Source organism: Natrix helvetica (assembly GCF_964273705.1).
Source record: "Natrix helvetica genome assembly, chromosome: 13".
In the NCBI taxonomy this organism is placed as follows: Eukaryota; Metazoa; Chordata; class Lepidosauria; order Squamata; family Natricidae; genus Natrix; species Natrix helvetica.
The window spans coordinates 16,524,940-16,548,683 of NC_138557.1; the positions used below are offsets into that span (position 1 = coordinate 16,524,940).

General features: G+C 45.0%; 1 protein-coding gene across 2 annotated transcripts in view; it reads right to left on the reverse strand.

Moving 5' to 3' along the window:
* The window catches only part of PRKCB (protein kinase C beta), a 236,150-nt gene that overhangs the window by 17,139 nt on the left and 195,267 nt on the right, over positions 1-23,744 (reverse strand). For both annotated transcript variants that reach the window (XM_081965393.1, XM_081965392.1), the window contains exon 16: positions 7,012-7,152. In XM_081965393.1, the coding sequence (XP_081821519.1) occupies positions 7,012-7,152 (141 nt within the window). The remainder of the gene's footprint in view (positions 1-7,011; positions 7,153-23,744) is intronic.

Genomic DNA, 23,744 nt, shown 5'->3' on the forward strand with positions numbered 1-23,744 from the left:
TGGAAACTATTAGGAGCTTTGAAAAGGAGTGTCAGATCTGACATCTTCGCTATGCTTTGCTAGGCTTGCTGCCATCCTGCCATAAATGGGGGTGGGGGAGAAGCACAGTCATTCGGGGAAGAAGTGCAGGAGGAAGAAGAAAGAGGCAAACAGGTGAGAGACTGACACTGACAGAAACCAGACGTGTGAAAACCAGGCTAAACCTCAAGGACACCTGGCCTGGGAAAGAATGCGAAGCTGTTTCAAGACACGCCTGACATCAAAGTGGTTCCCAAAACATTGCCCCAGGATGCTACTGGACACTGATGGACTAGTCAAAGGGAGGGAGGGGTCACAAAGGGGAAAAACTTTGTAACTTTGCACGGGAACTCTTAATTCTAGCTTGCTTTTACTGCAACCAGTAGTCCTTAGTAAAAGAACCTACCCCTTCAACCAAATGGAGTCGAGGGTCTTTCTTTTCCAGGGACCAGGCCGGGGCGAGTCTGACAAGGAGTCTTTCATGTGCAGAGTTGAGAGGGCTGTCAGTTTTCCCTTGGCACCATTTCCTGAATGACCTCCACAAAACGCATGCCGTATTTTTCAGACTATAAGACGCATCAGAGTATAAGATGCACCAAGATTTTGAAGAGGTTAACTTTTTAAAAAAGGTTTTTGCACTGCAGGCCTCCCAAACCCTCTGCATGCCTTGTTTTTTGTGAAAAACGGAGCATGCAGAGAGTTTGAGAGGCCTGCAAAGTGCTCCTGGGGGCTGGGGGGGGCAAAAACGAGTAAAAGATGGTCCATTTTTTGTAAAAATGGTCCTGTTTTTTGCACAAATGGGCATACATATGCTTTGGGAAGCTTGTAAAGTGCTCCTAGGGGCTGGGTTGGGTTTTTTGTAAAACTGGGCAAAAAAAAGGCTCATTGTTTGCTCATTTTTGCCCTCCCCAGCCCCCAGGAGCACTTTGCAGGCCTACCAAACCCTCTGCACATCCATTTTTTGTGAAAGGGGTAGGGTTTTGGGGCCCCCAAAATGCTGTATTCAGTGAATAAGATGCACCCAGATTTTCACCCACTTTTGAGGGGGGGGGAAAGGTGCGTCTTACACTCTGAAAAATACAGTATTTGATTAATAAGATGGTAGTTCTGGATCTCTGCAGAAGGTAACTCAGAGCTTGTCTCTTTTGTGAATGAGAAGTAACAACTGCTCTTTCTTCAATGAAAGGTTCAGAAGTTCCTACCAGCAAAACTCAGTCTTGGCATATAAACAGAAGTGGCAAAACAATGTAGTTGCTTTTTAACCAGAAAAAGCAGGGAGATATTTAGGGAGGATGCAAAGTGGCTCTAGGCTGCTTCCTTTCCAAACTGACCTCTCTTTAAGGAGCAAAATTACATCCTTTTCAAGCAGAAGCAAAGATTTCTGTCCCCTATAAATATCACAATTAGCAGAAATGCCTGGAAATAAAACTGTCACTCTCAGTGCCACATTAATGTCCACACCAAGCTCCAGAATAACCCCCTAGAAGGAGGAGATTTATTTTTTACGGCTCACTAAAGAATCACCTCCAGTATTTATAGCTAGGGGAAAATTGACTTGCATTTATTTACAGCTGCTGATATCGAGCTCAGAAAATAGTCGTTTTATTTCAAGCGGTCAGAATTTGCTTTCAATCCCAAAGATGTGTTTAAAAATCTGTAAAACCAAAAAGTGACCCCTGCCACTATTTTTTTCCCACCGGGGGTTGAAAAACACCACCAGGCCAAGAGCAACCTGCCTGGAGTGGAGCCCCAGTCTTTCCCGACAGCTGCAGTCCTGCCAGAGCAGATCCCTTCTTTTCATTCTCTTCTCCTTAACACCCAAACTGCAAACTAGCCTGGTCTGGTTGGGGCAATCACTATTGGCGGTTAAACATATTGAGCTGGTTGAGGTTTAGTTCCAGGAACACGGAAGAGCGAAATAAAAGAGTAAGAGAGTCCAAAGTAGAAATAGACATAGGAGATGGACAAGGAAGAGGAAAAGTCAAAGGGGGAGGGGTAAAGAATGGAGAACATTGCAGAGCAACAGTGTCAGGCTTGGAAGCCATCTTTTGCATTTGGCCTTCAGGCCTGCCACATTTATTGCGGTGGAAAACTGGGAGGGGGGATTATATGGAGTGGGATATAGTCAAAATAACATTCCTTTCTCAGAGAGTCAAGGACATCTTGCCCTGCAGCTGCAATGAGGTGACTGGGAGGCCTCTCCAGTTGGGGACAGTGCCTGATTGGACCATGTGATGGACATGTGGGTGTTGGGCAGGGACTTGAACTTTCTTTTGGGTGGGGAAAACCTGGACGCTTTCAGATTCGGGTTTTTCCAGATGTACCAATATGACATCGCTAATAAAATGGAACTTTGAGGAAACTCAAGTCTTGGAGTCTTCTTTCGTTGGGGGTCTTACTTGGAACCCTGACAAACAGGACACAATAACCTTGGAAGGAGGTTCTTTCAACTTCCCTTTGGTAGAATATACCATAAAGAACGGACCTGGCTAGAATTCATCTACTCATGGGCTTATGATTTGCTTGAAAGAATTTTTAATTCTACCAGAGTATCATTCTAGGGCCATGGGAGTCAAACTCGTGACATCACGTTGTGATCACGTGATGTATCACAACTTTTTCCCCCTTTGCTAAACCGGGGGTGGGCATGGCCAGCATGTGACACACTTGGTCCGTGGGCCAAGAGTTTGACACCCCTGTTCTAGACCATCTTTCTGGAGTCATGAGGTAGTCTCACCTACCTGGAATATCCATCTTAGAAAGTGCTGAAGGGACAGTCCTCTTCCTTCTCATGGTTACCATTTAATGGGATGCTACAAAGTTCCTCTCTTGCTCAGTGTACACTTTAAGTGGACTACTGGGCTACTCACTGGGTAGCTTAGATGGACATTCCATCAATGCATGGACAATACTCCGCTCAACTCTTATTTTCTATCTGTAGTTTCCAGGGAAGTCGAAAGACTTTTAGGTTGACAGATGAAAATAGTTTGGACTGAACAGACTACAACTTAAATCCAAAATAAAGGTAACATGGATACATTTCAATAGTATAAAACTCACAGTTGGATTTAGACAAGGTGGCTCTCCTTGGACAGATGATACTATTTGGGACTTCTCTTTAAGTTAACCCTAAATGGAGAACCTTGGAGTGTGTCCTTTGGCAGAGGACACAGCTGTATCTAACACCACAATGAGGCAAAGCCAGGGTACATATCAGAAACATACCTTATCTAGCTCCCTTATCACCATAAGTTTGATGAATAAAATGAACATGTATATTGCAATATAATGATATAAACCCTGTTCATTCATAATTGTGTCCTGAACCGGACACAAGAAGGACACAGTTTGTGTTGTAACTTCACAACACATTTTCCTCCTTTGGCCTCCCCCATCCCCCAATCCATTCAATAATTTCCACTAGGAGGGAGAGACAAGAAACCGAAGGGAGCCACCAGAGAACGTTCTATTCCGAGAGTCCATGTGCAACAAAGAGCGAATGTCCTGAATAGCGGCTGATTTCTCATTGTGTTTGGCTGAATTATTGCTTCCTGCTGAGTAAGCAGAGGCTGCTGCAAAGACTGTAGAAGGAATATAAAAACTCCAATTTCTCCGGAAAAAGGAATAAAGGAGAGAACTAACAGAATGTCGGCAGGCAAGTTCAAAAAGTGAGAGCTCAAGGAGAGATTTCAGGGTTCTCTCCACAACACTCCTACTCAAAGCAAGCACAGGGAGGAATTCCAAACACAAATCAATAGATTTATTGGGGGGGAAAAGCTTACAAAGAACTCCAGTAACTGTTGTACATGAGATGGAAGTGATATTTACAGTGAAATTAAAGTTTAATTTTTGCACGTTTTCTCCCTTCTACACAGTGTTTGAATTTATTCTCTCAATCAGAGGGATAGTTTTCTTCTATGTCTCATTACAGGCTGTTTGCTTCTGACCTAGTCAGAATACCTCCTCTGTACAATGTGTACAATGTGTAATTTTTATAATATGTGTTTTATTTATTGTACGCCGCCCCGAGTCCCTCTGTGGAGAGGGAGCGGCTAACAAATTTAATAAAATAAAATAAATAAATAATAAATGGTTTTCCACCACTTTCCACCAAGTCTATCCCCACTTCTTCCTTCTTTTCCATTCCCTTTCTCCTAGCCAGGAGTTTTCTCTCAAACCTGAAGAATTCTCCTCTTCTCCCTCTGCCCATCTACTCATCCTAAAGCAGGAGTCCCCAATCTCACTACCAGCCATGGCCTATTTGGAGCCAGGCCAGATGAGAGGTAGGCCAATGCATGCATACATGCACATGCAGCTCCACTCGTGCAATCAGTGCCCCAAAGGCTTTTCTTCTCTCGTGTGAGTGGAGCTGAGCGCGCACATGTGCACATCAGGCTGCCACTCATGCAGTCCAGTTCCCCTCTCCCCCCACCCAGTCGGGATGCCAAGCCAACCTTCCCAATGTCCAAAAGCAGACCAGTGAGAGCAGAGGCTGAATGGGATGAGTGTGCCCTGCTCAGCTTTGCTGACTCACTGAGGCTGCCTGTGCAGGACACATGATCTGCTTTGAAGTGTTGGGCAGCCTCGGTGAATCTGAAGGAGCATGAGAGCATGCCTCCAAAGGTTTCCCCTTCTCTATGCCAACGGATGAAAGGGTTCGGGGGAACAATCTCACACTGCTTCAGGCCTTCCATCTTTTTGCAAAAGCTTTGGGTGCAGAGAAGCCTGAAGGAGCATGAAAGTGCACCCCAATGGCTCCTCTTCTCTCTTGAGCTAGTGGAGCTGTTAATGCACATGTGCACCCTGGCCTGGTTCCTCTCCCCCTCTGCTGGGAACTGCTGTCCTAAAGGAAAAGGAATTCCTTGCTTCTCATCCCAGGGAAACAGGAGGAGACTGCAGGCAGCAGTCACCTCAAACCTTAGTACTTCATATAACTACAAAGGCATTGCTTGGGGTAGCATTTATCTTCTCTAGTTTACCATTGGCTTATGTTGATGTGCTAAGGACGATAACATTCAGAAGTTGGTAAAGAGTTCTCCAAACTCAGAGCTGAATCTCTGTTGGAAATGAGATTGTTTGGGATGCTTTCAGGTCAGAAAAGCTAACTGTGGGACAACTGGCCGATCTCTGCTATGGAAGGGAGGCCCCTACAAGAGATGAGATGACCTTCATGAAAAGGTCAATGAAAAGTAGTAGAATATCCAGGATTTTGACATGTGTTAAATCAGCAATCTAATCCAAGGATATCAAATCCCAAGGACTATATAGGGAGATAAGGGGATGCGTCAGACTGACTGATTTGGTAATTAAAATTTTGGCAAAGCAGCAGATTTGCCAAGAAGAAGTCAGGTAGTCTTAAATTAGGTCCAGCTGGGTAGTTGCGATGATGCAATCATAAAAATTCCTTGTCTGGGAAGAAGGAATGTATAACTGGCCCCTCTGATGCCATTCTCCCTGATGCCAAGAAAAAGGGGAAGATGAATCTCTAAAGATCATCTATCTGAGAGCCAAGGAAAGCATTCTGCTGCTGCTACTGCACAAGAATCTGTTTGCTGTGCCTTCTGGTTCCCAGCATATCACAGCACACTGTTCATGGTAGATGTGAGAGGAAGCTCATAGGGAGCAAAATATTCAGACCTGCATGAAAGTCCGTCAGTTTCCTTGCTCTGTGAACTAGGAATGTGGGTGAGTGAATATTAGCTTCGCAGAGTTCTTAATAATAATAATAATAATAAATTTATTTCTAAGCCGCACCCTCTCCCGAAGGACTCGGGGCGGCGTACAATAAAACACATAAAAACGAAAAAGACAATACACACAAAGAATAAACAAACACGTGTACATGGAGGAGGTATGAAGATAAAAAGACAAATTAAAACATAATTTAAAATCCCCTTATAAAAGTCTAAAAGTCACCAAAAATTAAAAAACCCGTCAGGAGCAGTGTGCGCGAACTATGGTTGAGCCAGGCCAGCTACTTGAAATAGGTGCGTCTTGAGCTTTATCCGGAAGGCGCGGAGGTCGGAGGTAATCCTAATATCCGGGGGAAGGTCATTCCACAGGGCTGGGCCCGCGACAGAGAAGGCTCTACTCCTAGACGCCGCCCCCCGACATTGTCTGGTGGACGGCACCTGGAGGAGTCCTTCTCTGTGCGAGCGAATTGGTCTCAGGGATGTATGGGGCAGGATGCGATCCCGCAAGTAGCTAGGTCCTGAGCCATGGAGCGCTTTAAAGATCGTTATCAAAACCTTGAAACGCACCCGGTAGACCACAGGGAGCCAGTGCAGCTCGCGCAGGAGAGGTGTCACATGGGAGTACCTTGTACTCCCAATAATCACCCGCGCGGCCGCGTTCTGGACCAACTGTAGTCTACGAGTGCATTTCAAGGGAAGCCCCATGTAGAGAGCGTTACAGTAGTCCAGGCGAGACGTCACCAGCGCATGAGTGACTGTGCGCAAGGCATCCCGGTCCAATAGGATGAGAGTCAAAAGGCATACAAGTTTATATATTTCTCAAATAAATTGAGGGAAAAGGGGATAAAGATAAAACCTGGGAATGTCTTACCACTAGAACATTAAAATAAGAAAACAAAGGCTTGATTTTGGCTGCTCAAGAGCAAGCTATTCAAATTAAGGCCAGAACGGAATAAAATCAGCAAATGATTCAAAGTACAGATTGTGGAAAGAGGCAGAAGAAACAGTAGATTACAGCCCATGCAAGAAGATTGCACAAACTGATTATAAACAACATAACCCAGAAAAATTACAACTAAAAACAATAATTTTGAATTGCTGTGTGGTTCTTTCAAGGAAGCAAGGGAATTGCATAACGGAATTGTCATGCGTAAACCCTGCCTTCCTCCAAATTAGTTCATAATCCTAAACAACATATCCCTTTTCTAAGAAAGAAAATATCTTATTACGAGTATCCGGAAAGAGGTATACTGCTCCGGGGCTATAAAAGAGAACGGAGAAAGAAAAGAAAGGAACTTACAGCTTTGGGCTTGAAGGGAGGCTGGATTTCTTTCTGCTCGAGTTTGTCCCAATCAATGTATCGGAAAAAGGCATGCTCCTTGATATCCCGTTCTCCTTCCGGGCCGCACCCCAACCGCTTAGCTGGATGCTTGGTCATGAGCTTGGGAAAAGGAAGAGAACATGGTTCATTTGTCATCTTTCAGAATGAGAGCACCAGGATAACAACCCCCAAATCCCTTATTTTCTACAATATACCGTAATCTGACCCTCTCCCTCCCTCCCTCTCCCTCTCTTTCTCTCTCATCCCTCAGAGGGAGCCCAAACAGCTTCTCTTGGACAGGCTGCAGAGGAGGGCAAATTAAGTCCAAAAGAGATGCTTAATCAGTCGAAACCAGCATTGTCAATTGTACTCTGAAACCTCTAATACAGCTACCGCCTGGGAAACGGCAGTAATTGGGACCAGCATTTCTGTCACTAAACAATGTGACCATAAGACACAACATCTCCTGACCACATCACTTAGTGACAGAAATCAAGGTAATTCCAATTTCTGTCATTCATTGAATCCCACAGGATCAGGTCTCCTTTGGAAACCTCAGAGAACTGGAGATTGCCATGAGTTGGAGAGGACATGTGCACATGGCCTTGGGAAAAGGCGCAGAGTGGCCAGAAGCTACTCTCATAGGGACGGGCCAGGCGTATACGATCAGCAGTGGGAGGAAGAAGATGGTGAAAGTCAGCCAGAGAAGGAGGGGCGGTGGGAGCTTTGTGGTGTGGTGTCAGGGGAGCTGGCTATGGTGTGAGGTTCAAGGTGGTATTCATTGTTGGCGCTGCCAGAGCACTGGGGCTGAATAGGGGCTTGGCGCCTTCAGCAGTTTCAGCTGGCGGCTGCTGCCCCTGAGTCTTTCCATCAACCCCAGAGCAGGGGTGGGTTCCTGCCTGTTCTAACCTCTTCTATAGAAAAGTTTCCACAAATCTACAGTGCCGTTTAGAACCGGTTCCAGCTCCCTTCCCCCGCCCGTCCGCACATCATCAAGATGAAGAGCGAGAGGATGAATTCTGGGAGTTGACGTCCACAAGTCTTAAAGCTGACAAGTTTGAACACCCCTGGGGTTTTTTTCTAAAGAGTTAGGGGTGCAAGGGTCTTGTAATTTGACAGCTTTAAGACTTGCGTGCTTCAAATGCCAGAGTTTCTGAGCCAACATGACTGGAGGAGGAATTCTGGGAGTTGAAGTCCACAAGTCTTAAAGCTGTCAAGTTTGAACACCCCTGTTTTTTTTTTAAAGGTTTAGGGGTGCAAAGGTCTTTTAACTTGAAAGCTTTAAGACTTGCTTGCTTCAAATGCCAGAGTTTCTGAGCCAACATTTTGGTTACTAAGCAAGAGCATTGTTAAGTGAGTTTCACCACATTTTACATGTTGGCCACCCCCACCCAGTCACATGACTGCCAAGCTACTCCCACCCAGTCACATGGCCGGCAAGCCACTCCCACAAAGCAGGCCACACCTACAGAAGAGGTTCTAAAATTTTTTGAAACCCACCATTGTCCCAGAGCCACCAGTGCGGCCCCCCACCCCACATGCACACATACATGACTGCATTTCAGGCACTTGGCAACTGGTTTGCAGCATTCGGCCGTCACACAATTGCAATTTACAACCTGTTTTGTGGGTTTCTGATCCTTAAGGCCAGTTTTTGGCAAAAAATGCCTTTAGAAGTACATTGATTTGCTTAATGACTGAGCCATGCACTTAAAGACTGCCATTAATAAAGTCATAAAATCCAGACTTATGACCGTTATGACGTATGATGGAAATTTTTGGCTCCATTATCATTAAGTTGAGGATCATCTGTAATTCTCCTTTATTATAGGCCGGGCTACACTAACAGAGTCTTGCAAGTCTGAAAGTACAAATCTCCCACCATCAATTTTTACCGTCTGAATAGTTAAGATGGATCTTTTCTAAGGTTTTTTTCTCTGCCTGTTACTTAGTTGCAACCTCCTCTCCCTGCTCATTGCTTAGGCCAGTGATGGCTAATCTTTTTCCCATCGCCAAAAGAGGGGGAGCACAGGGGGGTTGTGTGCGGGCCTGCCCACACCCATAATGCTATGTGCACACGACCCCTCCTGCTTTTGGTGTGTGATGGACCTGTTTTTTGCCCTCCCCAGGCTCCAGGGGCTTTCTAGGAGCTTTCTGGGGAGGGTGAAAACAGTTTCCCCCACCCTCCCTGGAGGCCCTCCGGAGGCTTCAGGAGGCTTCCCTGAAGGCTCCAGAGGGCAAAAAACGGCCCTATGGGCAACCTGGAAGTTTGGGAATAGACTTCTTCCTATGGACCTGGGATAGGCAGATGATGTTGCTTAATAATATTAAATGTTGTAGGATGGAAGCTATGTGGGTCTATTCCCGAACTTCCGGTTTGCGGAGGGCGAAAAACAACCGAAAAAGAAGGCTGAAGTCAGCTGGCCAGCACGCGCATGGCGCTGAAGCTGACAGGGCAACGCCTCGTGTGCCCTAACAAATGTCTCCATGGCATAGGTTGGCCATCACAGGCTTAGGCAATACCTCTACCTCCCTCTTCCAAGGTTGTTCTCATATTCTGTCAGCCCAAGAACGACATCACACAATCCAGCCAAAGTTCACTTGTTTACTTGCTAACTATAAATAAAGAGAGAATCGTGCCAGACCAACCTAAGTGACTGTGATCTAATGGATGAACCCTGGTAGATTTTAGAGAGTGGCTATCCTAAATCTCTTCCTCTTCCCATGATTCAACTCCAGTGTGTGCTGTCTGTCGTCTCACCCTGTCTTTGGAAGGTGCTCCATTCTCCCTGGAGAACCTGCTGTGTTACTGTAGTGTGTCATATCACTTCCCCTTCTTAGACACATCCCATTACCTACTCCATTACGAGCACTGCTGCACGAATGGTCCTTAAGGGAGGACTACCTGTAACTAATGGAAGATCCAGAAGACTGGGGTTATCTGGATAAAGTGGCTCTTAGGGAGGATCAGGCAGACTGGATTTTTGGTTAAATTGCAGCTTTCATGTAGTCTTCAACAGCAACACCAAGGAAAGCCCATCGTAACAATACAATCTCGAATGGATGAGGCTCCTAGAACTTCCTACTCTGAAGTGGACAAAAACTCTTCCGGCCCAGATGGTTATGGTTTAGCTGGTTGCTGAAAAATATTCTGCTGATATACAACATGGAAAGTGATGGTGTTTTGTAGCTCTTGTCACCCCAATTTAAGTCGGAGGATGAGGTCATAGAGCTCCATCATGTTCACTCTTGAATCCTGAAACCACTGGTGCTCCAGGTGTTGCTTCAGCTGCCTCATCTCAGTAAATCAGGGAGCCCCTAAGATTGGTACCCAGAAAACCATCTGATCCTGCACCCCCATTGTCTTGGTGTTGCAAAGCTCAATCCGGCACGTGGGAGGAACTGCCAGACATCTCGCAAGCAGCCCCAGCGTTAGGCCAGATGCTGCAAAGTTAAATGAGATGCCCAAGGAAAACAGAAATTTCAGGAAACTGCTCGTAATCTTACATTTAAAATTCCCAGCACTGGGGATTTTGCAGCACTGGGGAAATTTGTTTCTAGCCATCATCCTCAACTGGCGAATCGACCAGTTAACCATCATTTAAAAAATTAGGATTAGAACTGGAAGGGCTGCTGGTCCGTGCATACAACCCCTCAGCTACGTATCATTTGAACACATAGAAACTCACACTTTCAGAAGTTCTACGCAAACCCTGCTGGCATTCCAAGAGGGGGATTGTTGAAAGGGAACCAGAACATAGAACAAAGAAGTTGGAAGGGACCTTGGAGGTCTTCTAGCCCAACCCTCTGCAGGAGACCCTATACCATTTCAGACAAATGGCTGTCCAGTCTCTTTTTGAAAGCCTCCTGTGATGGAACACCTACAACCTCTGGAGGCAACTTCTGTTCCATTGGCTGCTTGCTTTAATCATTAGAAATTTTCTCCTTTGTTCTAGGTTGCTTCTCTATTTGGTTAGTTTCCACCCATTGTTTCTTGTCTTCCTTTTTAGTGCTTTGTAAATTAGTTTGACGCCCTTGCCTTTGTAAAAGCCCTCAAATATTGGAAGACTGCTATCACGTCTGCCCTAATCCTTCTTTTCGTTATACTAGTTATACCCAATTCCTGCAACCATTCTTCATATGTTTTAGCCTCCAGCCCACTAATCATTTTTGTTGCTCTTCTCTGCATGGTCTTACTAAGGCTTTGTAAAGTGGCACTAACACTTCATGTTATCTTGATTCTCTCTCTGTTTATGCAACCTGGGATTCAGGGGTGGGTTCCGGCCAACATTACTACCAGTTCAGTAGTAAAAAAAAAAAAAATCGCCCTCCGCATGCGTGCACATTTTCATTTAAAACAATCTGCGCTTGTGCACAACATTAAAAAATGAATAAAAATTACATTTTTAACTGAAAGGGTAAAAGCAGAGGAAGTAAGGAAGGGGAATTAAGAGTAGGAGAGATGGTAAGAGGGAGGAGAAGAGAGGAGGAGGGGAGGAAAGAGGGGAAGAAGAAGGGAGGAAGGAAAGGAGGAAAGAAGGCAGAGAAGAGGGGTAGAGAAGATAGAAGGAGCAGGGTTGTTGCAAAATAAAATGGGGTGGCAAGAAAATGACTCAAACTGCATTCTATATATTTGTAAGAAAATAACGATAAATGATTAATGATATAATTAATGGTAATTATAAGAGTGTATATTTGTGAATGAACTTGAAAGAGAAAATATTTTTTTTAAAATAAAAATAAAAATAAACAATGCACGACGTTTGCCCAATAAATTAAGGTTAAGCTTACCACCACCACCACCAAGGTTAAGAGCACTCCTGCAAACAACCCCAAACCAGGTTGAAGATCCATTCAGGCAGGGTAAGCAAGTTTGTGAATGCAGCTGCAGGCAACTTAGTTAAGGACCCAAAATTTAGGAGCAGACAAGATGTTGGCTGCCTCTATAAAAAAAGATGTGGAGAGTCTAGTCTAGAAAAAGTGCAAAGAAGAGCAACCAAGAGGATTAGGGGACTGGCAGCTCAAACATATGAAGAACAGTTGCAGGAACTGGGTATGTCTGATTGAATGAAAAGAAGGACTTAATTTCCAAATTACGTTGTCAAATGCTTTTTGTGCATCAAGGAAAACCCGTATCATTTGTTTTTCTGAATGCGCCTCGTAATATTCTATTATGTCTAGCATGACTCTCGTATTATTTTTAATGTGTCTGTGAGGTAAAAATCCGTTTTGGTCCGGGTGTATTCGTTCATTTAAAACCTGTTTAATTCTTCCTGCCATAATTGCTGCAAATATTTTATAATCGGAATTTAGTAATGAAATTGGTCTGTAGTTTTGAATTTCTTGTAGATTGGTTTCTTCTTTCGGGATTAGTGATATTATTGCTTCCTTCCATGATTCAGGCATCTTGGCTTTTCCTAAGACTTTGTTAAACATTTCCACTCCTAGTTCTTCCGATATTATTTTATTATATTTGTATAGCTCCACTGGTATTCTGTCTGGACCTGGGGTTTTATTATTTTTCTGGTTTTTCAGGACTAATTCCACTTTGGCTAACGTTATTGGCCTGTTTATTGCCTCCCTTTGTTCCTTTGAGATTGGTGTTATCTTTTCTGTGTTTAAATAATGTTGTATCTTGATTTCCTCTATGCTATCTTGCGCGTATAGTTTTGCGAAGTATTTATGAATAATATGCTTCCTTTCTTCCACTTTGTATTGAATTCTTCCCTCATCATCTTTTAATTGGTATATTATCCTTTTTTTTCTTTCATTTTTCAGTCTGTATGCCAGCCATCGTCCAGGTTTGTTGGCTCGTTCAAAGTAATTTTGTCTGGCCGCTTTAATTTTCTGTGCTAATTCCTTTTGAGTTATTAAGTTGATCTTATGTTTTATCATCTCTCTTTTTTCTTTTTTAATTTTATTCTTTGGGTCTTTCTGTAGTTCAGCTTCGGCTTCCATAAGTTCTTTTTGCATACATTCTTGTTACTCTTTTTGTTTTCTAGTTTTTCTCACTATGTAGGCAATCGTGAAGCCTCTTGTGTATGCTTTCAGAGTGTCCCAGAGATTTTGAATTGAGGTGTCTTCTTTTTTATTTATTCTAAAAAATAGTTTTAATTCTTTCTCCAGCATTTGAGTGTATTCTATTTCATTTACAATATTTGAATTCATCATCCATCTTTTTCTTCTTCTTTGACCTTTCCATCTTAATTTTATTGCATTATGATCTGCCCACTCATTTGCTTCAATTTCAATTTTGTCTAATTGATTACATAGACCAGATGAAATCCAAGCCATGTCAATTCTTGATAGGGACTGGTGGGGGTTCGTATATTGTTTTCTTGTTTTGTGCCATTCTCTCGAAATATCATGTAATTTATATTCCATTGCCATCTCAAAAAAGGATTTGGGTAATGTATTTTTTTGTTTTATTTTTCTTTTTGCTTTCATAGTCCATTTTTTAATCCACTATTGCATTATAATCCCCAATTAAGCAAATATTTTCATATTCATTTATTTTGTTGTGTAATTTCCTATAGAGTTCCTCTTGTTTCTGATTTGGTGCATATATGACTATTAATAATATGTTTTTCTGTTGTCTCTAATTCAATCATTAGCATCCTACCTTCTTCATCAGTGTAGACTGCTTTGGAGTTTATTTTTTCCTTTATATAGGTTGCTATCCCTCTTTTTTTAATCTGCCAGTGCTATCTATAATTTCCCTAGTTTTTTGTTTTCCAGTAAATTCCTATGTTCCCTTTTAATATGCACTTCCTGTATACAGGTTGTATCTACCTTCAGTTTCTTAAGTTTATTAAACACCTGCGGTTCTTTTTTTGGTGTGTTCAGTCCATTCAAGTTTATCTAAATAATTTTTATTTCCTGGTCCATCTTTAGATGGGGTGTTTTTTGTTGCTTCTGGTTTGTATCTGACTTTTCCCTCTCACACCTTCCCTTTCTGCTCTCTCTCTTTCTTGCCTCTGTTCTTCTTTCCTTGTCTTCTGATGTTTCTTCCTCTTGACTTCTACTTTCTAGGTCCTCTTTACTTCCTTGTTCTTCTTCCCATGTGCAGTATTTTTCATAGAATTCCTAATAACACTATTAGACACGATGAATTCGGAGGAAAATTTACAAAAATGATAGAAAAAATTTATAACAGTCAGACAGCCAAAGTTCTGATGAACGGAGAACTAACAGAGAAGATCAAAATAAAAAAGGGAGTCAGACAGGGGTGCCCCCCCTCTCCTTTGCTGTTTTTATTAACCCTGGAAATTTTATTAAATGAAATTAGGAAGGACCAGGGAATAAAAGGTTTGAGACTCAAAAAGGAAGAATATAAGGCCCAAGCTTATGCCGATGACTTAGTATTTGTTCTAGAAGATCCATTAGAATCCAGTCCAAAATTAATTTAAAAATTAGAAGAATATGGCGAAGTGGCAGGATTAAAAATCAATAAAGGCAAAACAAAAATGATAACCAAGAATATGACAAAAAAGCAAGAAGAGGAACTGGAATTAGCAACTAGAATGCAAATAACTAAGAAAGTGAAATACTTGGGGATCTGGGTGTCTGCAAAATGTTCCACAATTAAGGACAATAATTATAATAAACTAGTGACACAAATAAAGAAAGATTTAGAAAGCTGGAAAAATATTCAGCTATCACTAATGGGACGTATAGCTGCAGTCAAAATGAATATTTTACCAAGAATCTTATTCTTGTGGCCAGCCGCACCTATTAACCCGGGTAAAACTTTCTTTCAAGAATTAAACAAAATAACTGCTAGGTTCATTTGGAGAGGATGAAAAGCGAGGATTAAACTAAAGTCAATGCAAGATAGCAAGGTTTAGCATTACCAAATTGGGAATTATACTCATTAGCAGTAACAATAACATGGGTGAAAGATTGGATAGAGCTAAAGAATAAAAGAATTTTGACCTTAGAAGGCCATGATTTGCAAGCAGGTTGGCATACATTCCTATGGGATGATAAAAATAAAACACACAAATATTTTCAAAAACATTTAATTAGAAGAGCGTTATTGCAAAACTGGCTCAAAATTAAAAAAAATCCACTATGTGAAAATTCCGAATTGGCTATCACCAACAGAAAGGACGATCCATCCAAATTTTATAGATATGAATAAAATGCTAAGATACAGAGACATAACTGACGGACAGGGAAATTTAAAAACAATTGAAGAATTGACAGAACAAAACATGAAAGTTGACTGGCTAATCTACTTGCAAATCAAAACTAAACACAATAATGATACTAAAATATATGACATCGAAACAGAACCACACAAATTGGATAAAATAATTCACAGCTCGGATAGAAAGATGATAGGGAAAATATATAAATTTCTCCTGAAGCATAAAATGGAAGAGGAAATCGTGAAAGAACAAATAATAAAATGGGCACAGAACTTTGGCTACAATATTGAATTGGATAAATGGGAAACAATTTGGGGAACAAACTTAAAAATGACACTATCAGTTGCATATAAGGAAAATCAGTACAAAATGTTCTACAGATGGTACCTGGCACCAACAAGGTTAGCTAAAATCTCAACAAATACCTCCCCAAAATGCTGGAAATGTGAATTGTATTATGGAACATACTGCCACTTATGGTGGACCTGTGAGGAGGCTAATTTTTTTTGGAAAAGGATCAAAAAGTGGCTAAAGGTAATAAAATAGAATGGAAACCTGAAGTTTTTTTATTAGGAATAATAACTGTGAAATATAAAAAAGAAATTCAGTATTTAATATTACATATAATTATGGTGGCAAAGATTGCCTTTGCTCAGAAATGGAAAAACAAATTAATTCCAAGCGAAGATGAAATAATAAGAAAGGTTATGGACTGTGCTGAAATGGACAAATTAACAAAAGAAATCCAGGGAAAAGAAGAAACAGAATACTACCAGATATGGGATAAATGGTATAGGTAGGTGGAGGAAAGAAACAAGGATCAATGAAGGAAGACAACAAAGCCGAAAAATAATAATTAAGGAGAATTAACACATATATATGTATCCAAGTGGTTTAAACTTACTAGAGGTAATCAGCCAATATAGCAGACAGAGGAGTAAGATAAGAGGGTTAAGAATGGTGAAACACAAATGAAATATAATAGAAGGAGAAACAATATAAGGTAAGCGATATCGATTGGCAATTGCTATTAGAAAGAACAGGAAGCTCCTGTTCGTATTGTATTGTGCAAATGTGGTGTACGTCTAAGTTTTGTGTATGTGTATTTTACATGTTTGTAAATAAAATTTAAAACTATTTTTTTAAAAAAAGAAAAGAAGGACTTAAGAGTGATATGATCGCAGTCTTCCAATATCAATATCTACATTACAATTCATAATAGTAGCAAAAGTACAGTTATAGAGTAGCAACGAAAAAAATTTAATGTTTGGGGGTCACCACAACATGAGGAACTGTATTAAAGGGTTGCGGCATTGGGAAGGTTGAGAACCACTGATCTAGAAGAATAAGATGAAGACAGAAATTCTGGGTTTGCCCAATGCTAAAATAAGTCCAATTTGCTGTATAATACATCCTCGAGGTTTGTTCATAGCATGGAGCAAAGTCAAAAGAAGACAGCAATTCTATGAACCACGGTTGGAGCTTTAGTGTTTTTTGATGGGGAGCAGAGTAGGGGGAGAGCCCTCTGCCTCCTCAAAGGAGCCCTGCCTGAGCAGACCCCCGTCCCCAGCAAGAGATAAGAAGCCAAAAGTCTTACTGCGGAGGAAATATCTACGAGTCCGCAGCATCAAAGCAATTAAGTGCATATGCTGCCCCCCCGTTCAAAGAATAACGATCTGCTCCTGGAATCTCTTTTTCATTAACACCAAGAACACGGAGGAATTGGCAGCCTCCGGCCCTGAAGGCTTTGGCTTAATGAAACAGCCGGTTCTAAGCAAAAGCGGAGAATGCACAATGGCTGTTTATCTTCCCCAGCCTCCTCCAGCCAAACCCTCTCTGGCAAGCGGGAGACGAGGCAGCGAATCTGGCGGCAGCAGAAATGTTAATATCCTGGCAGTGGCGTTTGGGTTCCTTCCTTCCTGAGATGGAAGACAGATGGTGGATCCAAAGGCTCGATAAGCCTCGGAGGAGACATCCAAGAGGGGCCCAAGAAGAGCAGACCCCCCTCCTTTTCAGGCCTGTCGGAAGGAGCCAAGGGCCTCAGGAGGAGGGAAGGGCTAGGCTGAGAGTTCAGATCTGGCCAGGAAAGAGCAGCATTAGGAGGGCAGCAGAGTCTGTTTGCTACTGCGAGCAACTTACAATCTGCTCCTCAGCCAAGACACGGGCTCAATCAGCAGTCCAAGCCTATGGCCTCAGAGCGAAGGGGAAGCCTGCAGCGCATCTGAAGGGGATGACAGTTGACACCCAGTTCAAGACTCCCAAATCCTTTCATTGTCTGCTTACAAGAAGCCTCCTTTGGCTGAGTGGGAGAAGCCTTGTGAAGGCAGCGGCAACAACATCAACTGATAAGTAGATGTTATGGCCTGTCAGCCACCGGCCCCTCCAGCAACCAAATCAGAGGCGGCGGCGTGGGAGTTAGGGTCAGCATCAAGGCAACCTGAGGGGGAAGAGGGAATGGAGCGATCATTGAAAGAGACAGAGGGGGAGATTGGACCGTCCGTCAGCCCTCAGATGGAGAGTCAACAGCCCCCCAGGTCTGGAGGTGGCTGTTGAGGGAGAGGAGGAACAGCTGGCTCCAGTGTCCAGTCCCTGATGCCAGAAGGCAGAGGAGAGGAGAGCAGTGGAAATCTGTGGGCCAGTCCTGAAGACAGAAAAGCCACTGCTGCTAGCAAAGCCCCATCCTAGCTATGGGGATAAAAGGCAGGGGGCGGAGATGAATTGATATGGCAGACAACTATTCATCTCCCTGCCGGACGGACTCGTTAGCCTGCAGCGAGAGAGAAACTTTTTGCTGGGGCTGCTGGGGCTCCCAGTAAAGGAATCTTTGAGTGAACCTCAGAAGGTTTCTGGTGTTTGGGGATCTGGGTCAGAACAGTAGAGCTTTGCACAACTCTAGGTTCCACCTAGCAGGAGCAGGATGAGGCTCAAAGGAAATTACGATGTGCAAATGACAGCCCTTGGCAAATTCGCACATCCTTCTTATTCAATTATTCCCACAGAGCAGAATGAAGAGGCCGAGTGGATTTTAGCATCTGATTGCAGGGGGAAAGGCCTGATCGGAAGAGGGACGAGCCAGAAGTGCTGGCTTTTTCACGCTGGGGGGGATGGAGAAATGGCCGTCTCCTTCTGCAGCCTGAAGGGGGTTCTGTGCTACTCCCCACCCCCACCCCCTGGCGCTCTGTGGCTGTGTCCCTTGTCACAGAATTAGCCGTTTCATTCCGCACCAACCAGGCTCCCACACTGGGCGTCTCTTTATATCCCCTGCAGAAGAAGCTCATTGGCGGAAGAGAGCTGGGTGGAATTAAACTTGTGCCATATGTGATGGAGGCGGAATGGCAAGTGGTTCCATTCCTGGCTCTTCGTTGCCAAGTGCAGGGCTGCCTCCTCCTCCTCTTCCTCCTCCTCTCCAGGAGGGAGGGATAGGGTTTCAGGAGGCAAGACTTTTGCCAAGCCACCCTGCATTGATGGACTTCTCAGCTGCTGCCAGAGGACCAGAATGAAGTTGTGTGCGTCCTTTCAGCAAAGAGGAATCTCTCAGAGCGTTGGAGGAGGGGGGGGCCTTGCCAGGCTCAGCACATCCCAGGCAGCTTCGGCTGGTCTTGCCTCACTTAAGCAAAGCTATTTCTAGCCAGTTGAGCCTCTGCCCGTGGAGAAACGAGCCATTTGGCTCCCTTTGGGAAGACGCCCGCCAGAGACGCTGCTCCTCAACGAGCTGCAGCAGAGCCTGTCAGCAGGGGCACCGGTTCCCTCTGCCAGGGACCAGCAAACTGGCTGTTGCACTGAGGATGCGAGCACTTCCTTGCCTCTAACATGGGGGAGAGGGTGCGGAGAGGAGGCAAAGCTTCTCAGTGCTGCCAGTCCCTTCACCTGGATACAGGGATGTTCCAAGCGCTCCTGTTTATGTATGGCTCTAGAGCATCTGAAAAGAGACTCCCGAGATGACAGTAAAAGCTGTTGTTCTACAAAGCATCTCCTCTCTCTCTCCCCCTCTCCCTCTCCATCTCTCTCCATGAAAACGCGGGGCTCACCTCTTTCACAGCCAACTCCAGGGGCTACCAAAAGGGGAAGGTTGGAACCACTTCCACAAAGCTTGCTACTCCAGCTAGTATCGTCACCTCTGTGGAAAAGGAGCTCACAGTTTGAGTGATGGGGCTGCTTCCTTTACTGCAAGCCCTCCGGTGATTTCAGCAAGAACTCCAGGTCCTGAGCAACCCAGTTTCTGGGGATAAAGACTCAAAGTGTGTGTGTGTGTGTGTGTTAGAGTTAGGAGAGACTCGGTGCTCATTTAATATTGTGTCCTGCTCAACCTGCAGTACAAGAGGGGTGATGAACTTGGCCCCATCTCAGTTCGCCAGGGCCTGTCTTCTCGGCATCTGCCAGCACCTGAGGAGACTCCCATGATCCTGGTAGCTCAGGAGGCCCTAAGAAGACCTCAGAAGCTGCAGTGGCTGATGGGGGCCAGGGGTTCCTTTGCTCAGAAGCAGCTGAGCAGCAGCCAAGCATCCTAGCTTTTTGAGCCCTCCCTCTGGAGGGGTCTAGAACCAGCTGGGCCTCAGCATGTGCCCCCCCCCCAGTTCTCTCTTTCCCTCCTGCTCAAGCTCCATGTTCAGCAGCTGGAAGTCACGTCCTGCTCCTGGGGAATTGCTTCGGTCCTCCCTTGCAGCCAAAGTTGAATGCATTGGGCAAACCAACTTGAATGCTTTTGAGCCACACGAACCTCTCAACAAGAAGCAGCTGAAAAATAAACCCACTGCTTTTCCCAGAGGCCAGCCTCTTTTTTTTTGCCTGGGGCCGGGATGGATGAGTGGGGGGTTCCCCAGGCCTGGGTGTGGGGGATGCATGCAACACCTGGTACCAAGAAGGCGTGTTATACAGTGGTCGGTTGCTCTTACCATCGCTACCGGTACGCTAATCGTGGTCAGTCCATGCACAAGCCTGACGTGCACTGCGCACGCATGTGCAATCCACCACCCCTGTGCTACCCAGCTGCTTGTTGGGACGCACGCAGGCTCTACAGCTGTGCACACATGCACAGTGTGCCTTTTGGCATAAATACAGCTGTAGAGCGCGGGCAGGTGGGTGGGCCAAACGAGCCACCGTATCGGTACGCTCTCAGTTGCTCTAGGCCACTACCGGTATGGCAGCAACCAACCACTGGTGTTATAGAAAGGATCCCTCCCCTTTTGATCACTGCAGAACACCTGCTGACTATTGTAGCCAGGGCTGCCACGAGGAAGGAGAGGGCCTGGCATCACCAGGTTTTCTGGGGGGGATACTCAAGTTCACACTGCATGATTTTGGTGCGTACACAAATATAGCATTATGTAAGTGTGTGTCATATCTTCCTCCAGCCCAAAATAAAGGCAGCAGTGCGACAGGAGAGGGAGGGGGTGTCCACAGCCTGCTCCCCCTCCCTGCCCTTGCCTGCTTCGGTTGCTTTCCATTCAGCCTTGGCGTTTGCCATAAGTGTGAAAAGCCATTACTGAAAATCCAGCAGATGTTTTAATCAGTCTTATCTCTTGCCAATTTGCAGGGAAAGGAAATAAAATTGATAGGAAGTTCATCATGGTTATCTCTAAATCGCTCCCCCAGGAGAGCCTGGCGCAGCTTCCTGGAATGGTTTCAGCCGCAGCCTGGCAGAGAGGCTAGCGCTGCCTTGGTTCCTGCCACACACACACACACACACACACACACACACACACACACACACACACACACACAGGACTTGTTGACCGCAGGGTCCATACGGGCCTCCAAGTAGAAGGAGGGCCTGAGACCTGCTGGGCTCTTTGCCCAAAGCAAGGGAAGCAGAGAGAGAAGGGTGGGTGGGGGGCATTCTTGGAAGGCCAGCCCCTTCTGTCTGAAGGATGCACCCTGAGCAGCAAAGGCCGGGCTGGGGGCCTCTGAAGAACAACAGTGGCTCTCCTCCCCTCTGCCTTGGCCAGGTTCCAGGACTGAAAAGTCTGAAAAGCCCTGGAGCTAAGTGAGCTGGGTTCAGAGGAGGGCTGGGCAAGACAGTTATAGCCCTAGCCCTTAGACTTATACACCTATGCTCCATTGTGCTTCTTTAGCCCTTTCTAAGCCGTTTACAAAGTCAGCCTCTTGCCCATAACAATCTGGGTTCTCATTTTACTGATGTCGGAAGGATGGAGGGCTGAGTCGCTCTTGAGCCAGTCAGGATCGAGCTCCAGGCTGTGGGCAGAATTTGCCTGCAATGCTGCATTCTAACCACTGAGCCAGCAGAGCTCGTTTGTTAAAGGATGTGGAGACTTGCAGCCTCCCCCACAGAGAGTAAATGGGAAGGAGAGGATGCCCATCTTCAAGGTCTGAAGCAGCAATCCCAAACCTTTCTGGTTTGGCAGCAGGAGGGAAGAGGGGATGGTCTTGTGTGAGTGGCAGGCATGTGCAAGAGTGCACATAACTCCATTTTGCAAGTGGCAGGCGCCTGCGTCCATCGCTCATACAAATGAAGCTTCGTGCACAAGCACTTCCTCGTGCAAGTGCACACATCCGACACTTGTGTGGCCCAGTTCCAAATGGGTCACGGCCTGGTATTGGGACGCGGCCTGGAGGTTGGGGATCCCTGGTCTGAAGGGTTGTCTTGTGGAGGAGGGCGGGATCAGGGCCAGTGGCAGTAGATGCAGGTTAGCCATTAGGAGGAATTCTTAGGAGAAGGACGGGGCCAGGGAGCCTCAGGGCCTCGCTTGGTGCTATGATCCCCCTGGACGGAAGTCTTCAAACAGAGTCGGATCGCCTTCTATCTGAAATACTTCGGCACGATCCTTCCCTGAAGAAGGGGTTGGGCTAGATTGCCTCTCCCCACTTTATGCTGCTGTGACCTGAAAGTAGTTTTGGCCAGAATATTTGCTTCCCGCCATGAAAAGCAAAACGCAGGTCTTCAATTGCTGCCACTTCTGCACGGCCTGGGAACGTCCCTCAGGATCCGAGGAGATTTGGCAACAAAATTCCCATGGGGAACCTCAAGGCACTGAATTCAAAGAAAGCCCAGTCAGGCTTCTGCTGGATGGTGAACTGCACAGAGCTCCCCCCCCCCCCCCCGCAAGGTCCGGAAAAGAGAAGGATGGCTGTAGGCTTCATCTGAGCAGAGCAGGAGCTGAGGCCCTGTGCGGGACCATCAGCCGAGGGGCTCTGAGGGGCTGCTCGAGGCCCCTCTGCGTAGACCCTCCAGTGGAGCTCCAGTTACTGCAGCCAGGCAGGTCCATGGAGCGATGGGCTCTGCTTGATAAGTGATTTCCCCAGAGCCGAGACAAGATGAGGGGGGGGGGATTGAGGAAGAGGGCCATTTGGAGCAAGAACTGAACACCCTGGGATTCCCTGTGTTGCTTTTAAGAAAGAGGGCTAGAGCCATTGGACAGGGATAGAATGAATGAATGAATGAATGAATGAATGAATGAATGAATGAATGAATGAATATATGAATGAATGAATATATGAATGAATATATGAATGAATGAATATATGAATGAATGAATGAATATATGAATGAATGAATGAATATATGAATATATGAATGAATGAATATATGAATGAATATATGAATGAATGAATATATGAATGAATATATGAATGAATGAATGAATGAATGAATGAATGAATGATGGAAGGAGCAATGACTAGCAATAGCCCTGATGATGTTACCTAGTTTGGATAATGAAACATCTGCAAAAAAAAATCCACCAAGCTCAGAGAGCACCAAGGACCCCTCATGTCAACCCTCAGCTATGAATTTTCTCCATTATTGGAGCAATGACTTGAATGCACCTGAGAGGGAGAAAAAGGAAGCACAAGAACATCCCTTTCTGAGATTGTCAACTGCCCAACAACCCACAAGGGGCCTCACAGGCCTCCCCCAAATCCAGCCCCTGCAGAACAGTTTTTTCCCATCACAGATTGGTGGGAATCTGGGGCTGCACAGAATTGACCTGTGGGAATTGGGGGGGGGGTGCTGGGAGGGATGCTTAATGGTGAGGAAGCCCAATGGTGGAACTTCCTCTGACCTTCCAGCAAGAGAAGGTCGCTGGTGCATATGGAGGGCAGAAGGGAGAAGCGTGGCTGGATTTAAAAGAAAACCCAAGTCAGTCACAGTGTGTTGGACTTCAATTACTGAGGTTATTTCAGGATTACGTAGCCTTTACACTGTCAATTCCTCAACGGGTGGAAGGACTTAGTGAGACCCCCCTCACTACTTTTGCTGACAACAAGAGAGAAAAATAGTTTGGCCTCAGCTTTAGCTGTTCCCTTCCAGGCTCCATCCTGCCTGTCTCCTAATCATTCTGGTCGCTATTAAGTGAGACATTTTCTGGAAAATCTTAACCGATCTGCTCTGCCCAATCCAAAGGGAGGAGAGGAATATGTTTCATTCGGCACTGGGATAAGAGCCTTGAGCTGTGTTTTTATCATGTTCAAGCTCAACCAAGGAAATGCCACGGAGCTCTTGACCCAGCCATAAATCCAGCTGGAGCCTCATACAGTACTTCAGAGCCCCATCAGCCTTGCACATATGACGGTTTCATTTGCAACAGGATGCAGAAAAAGAAG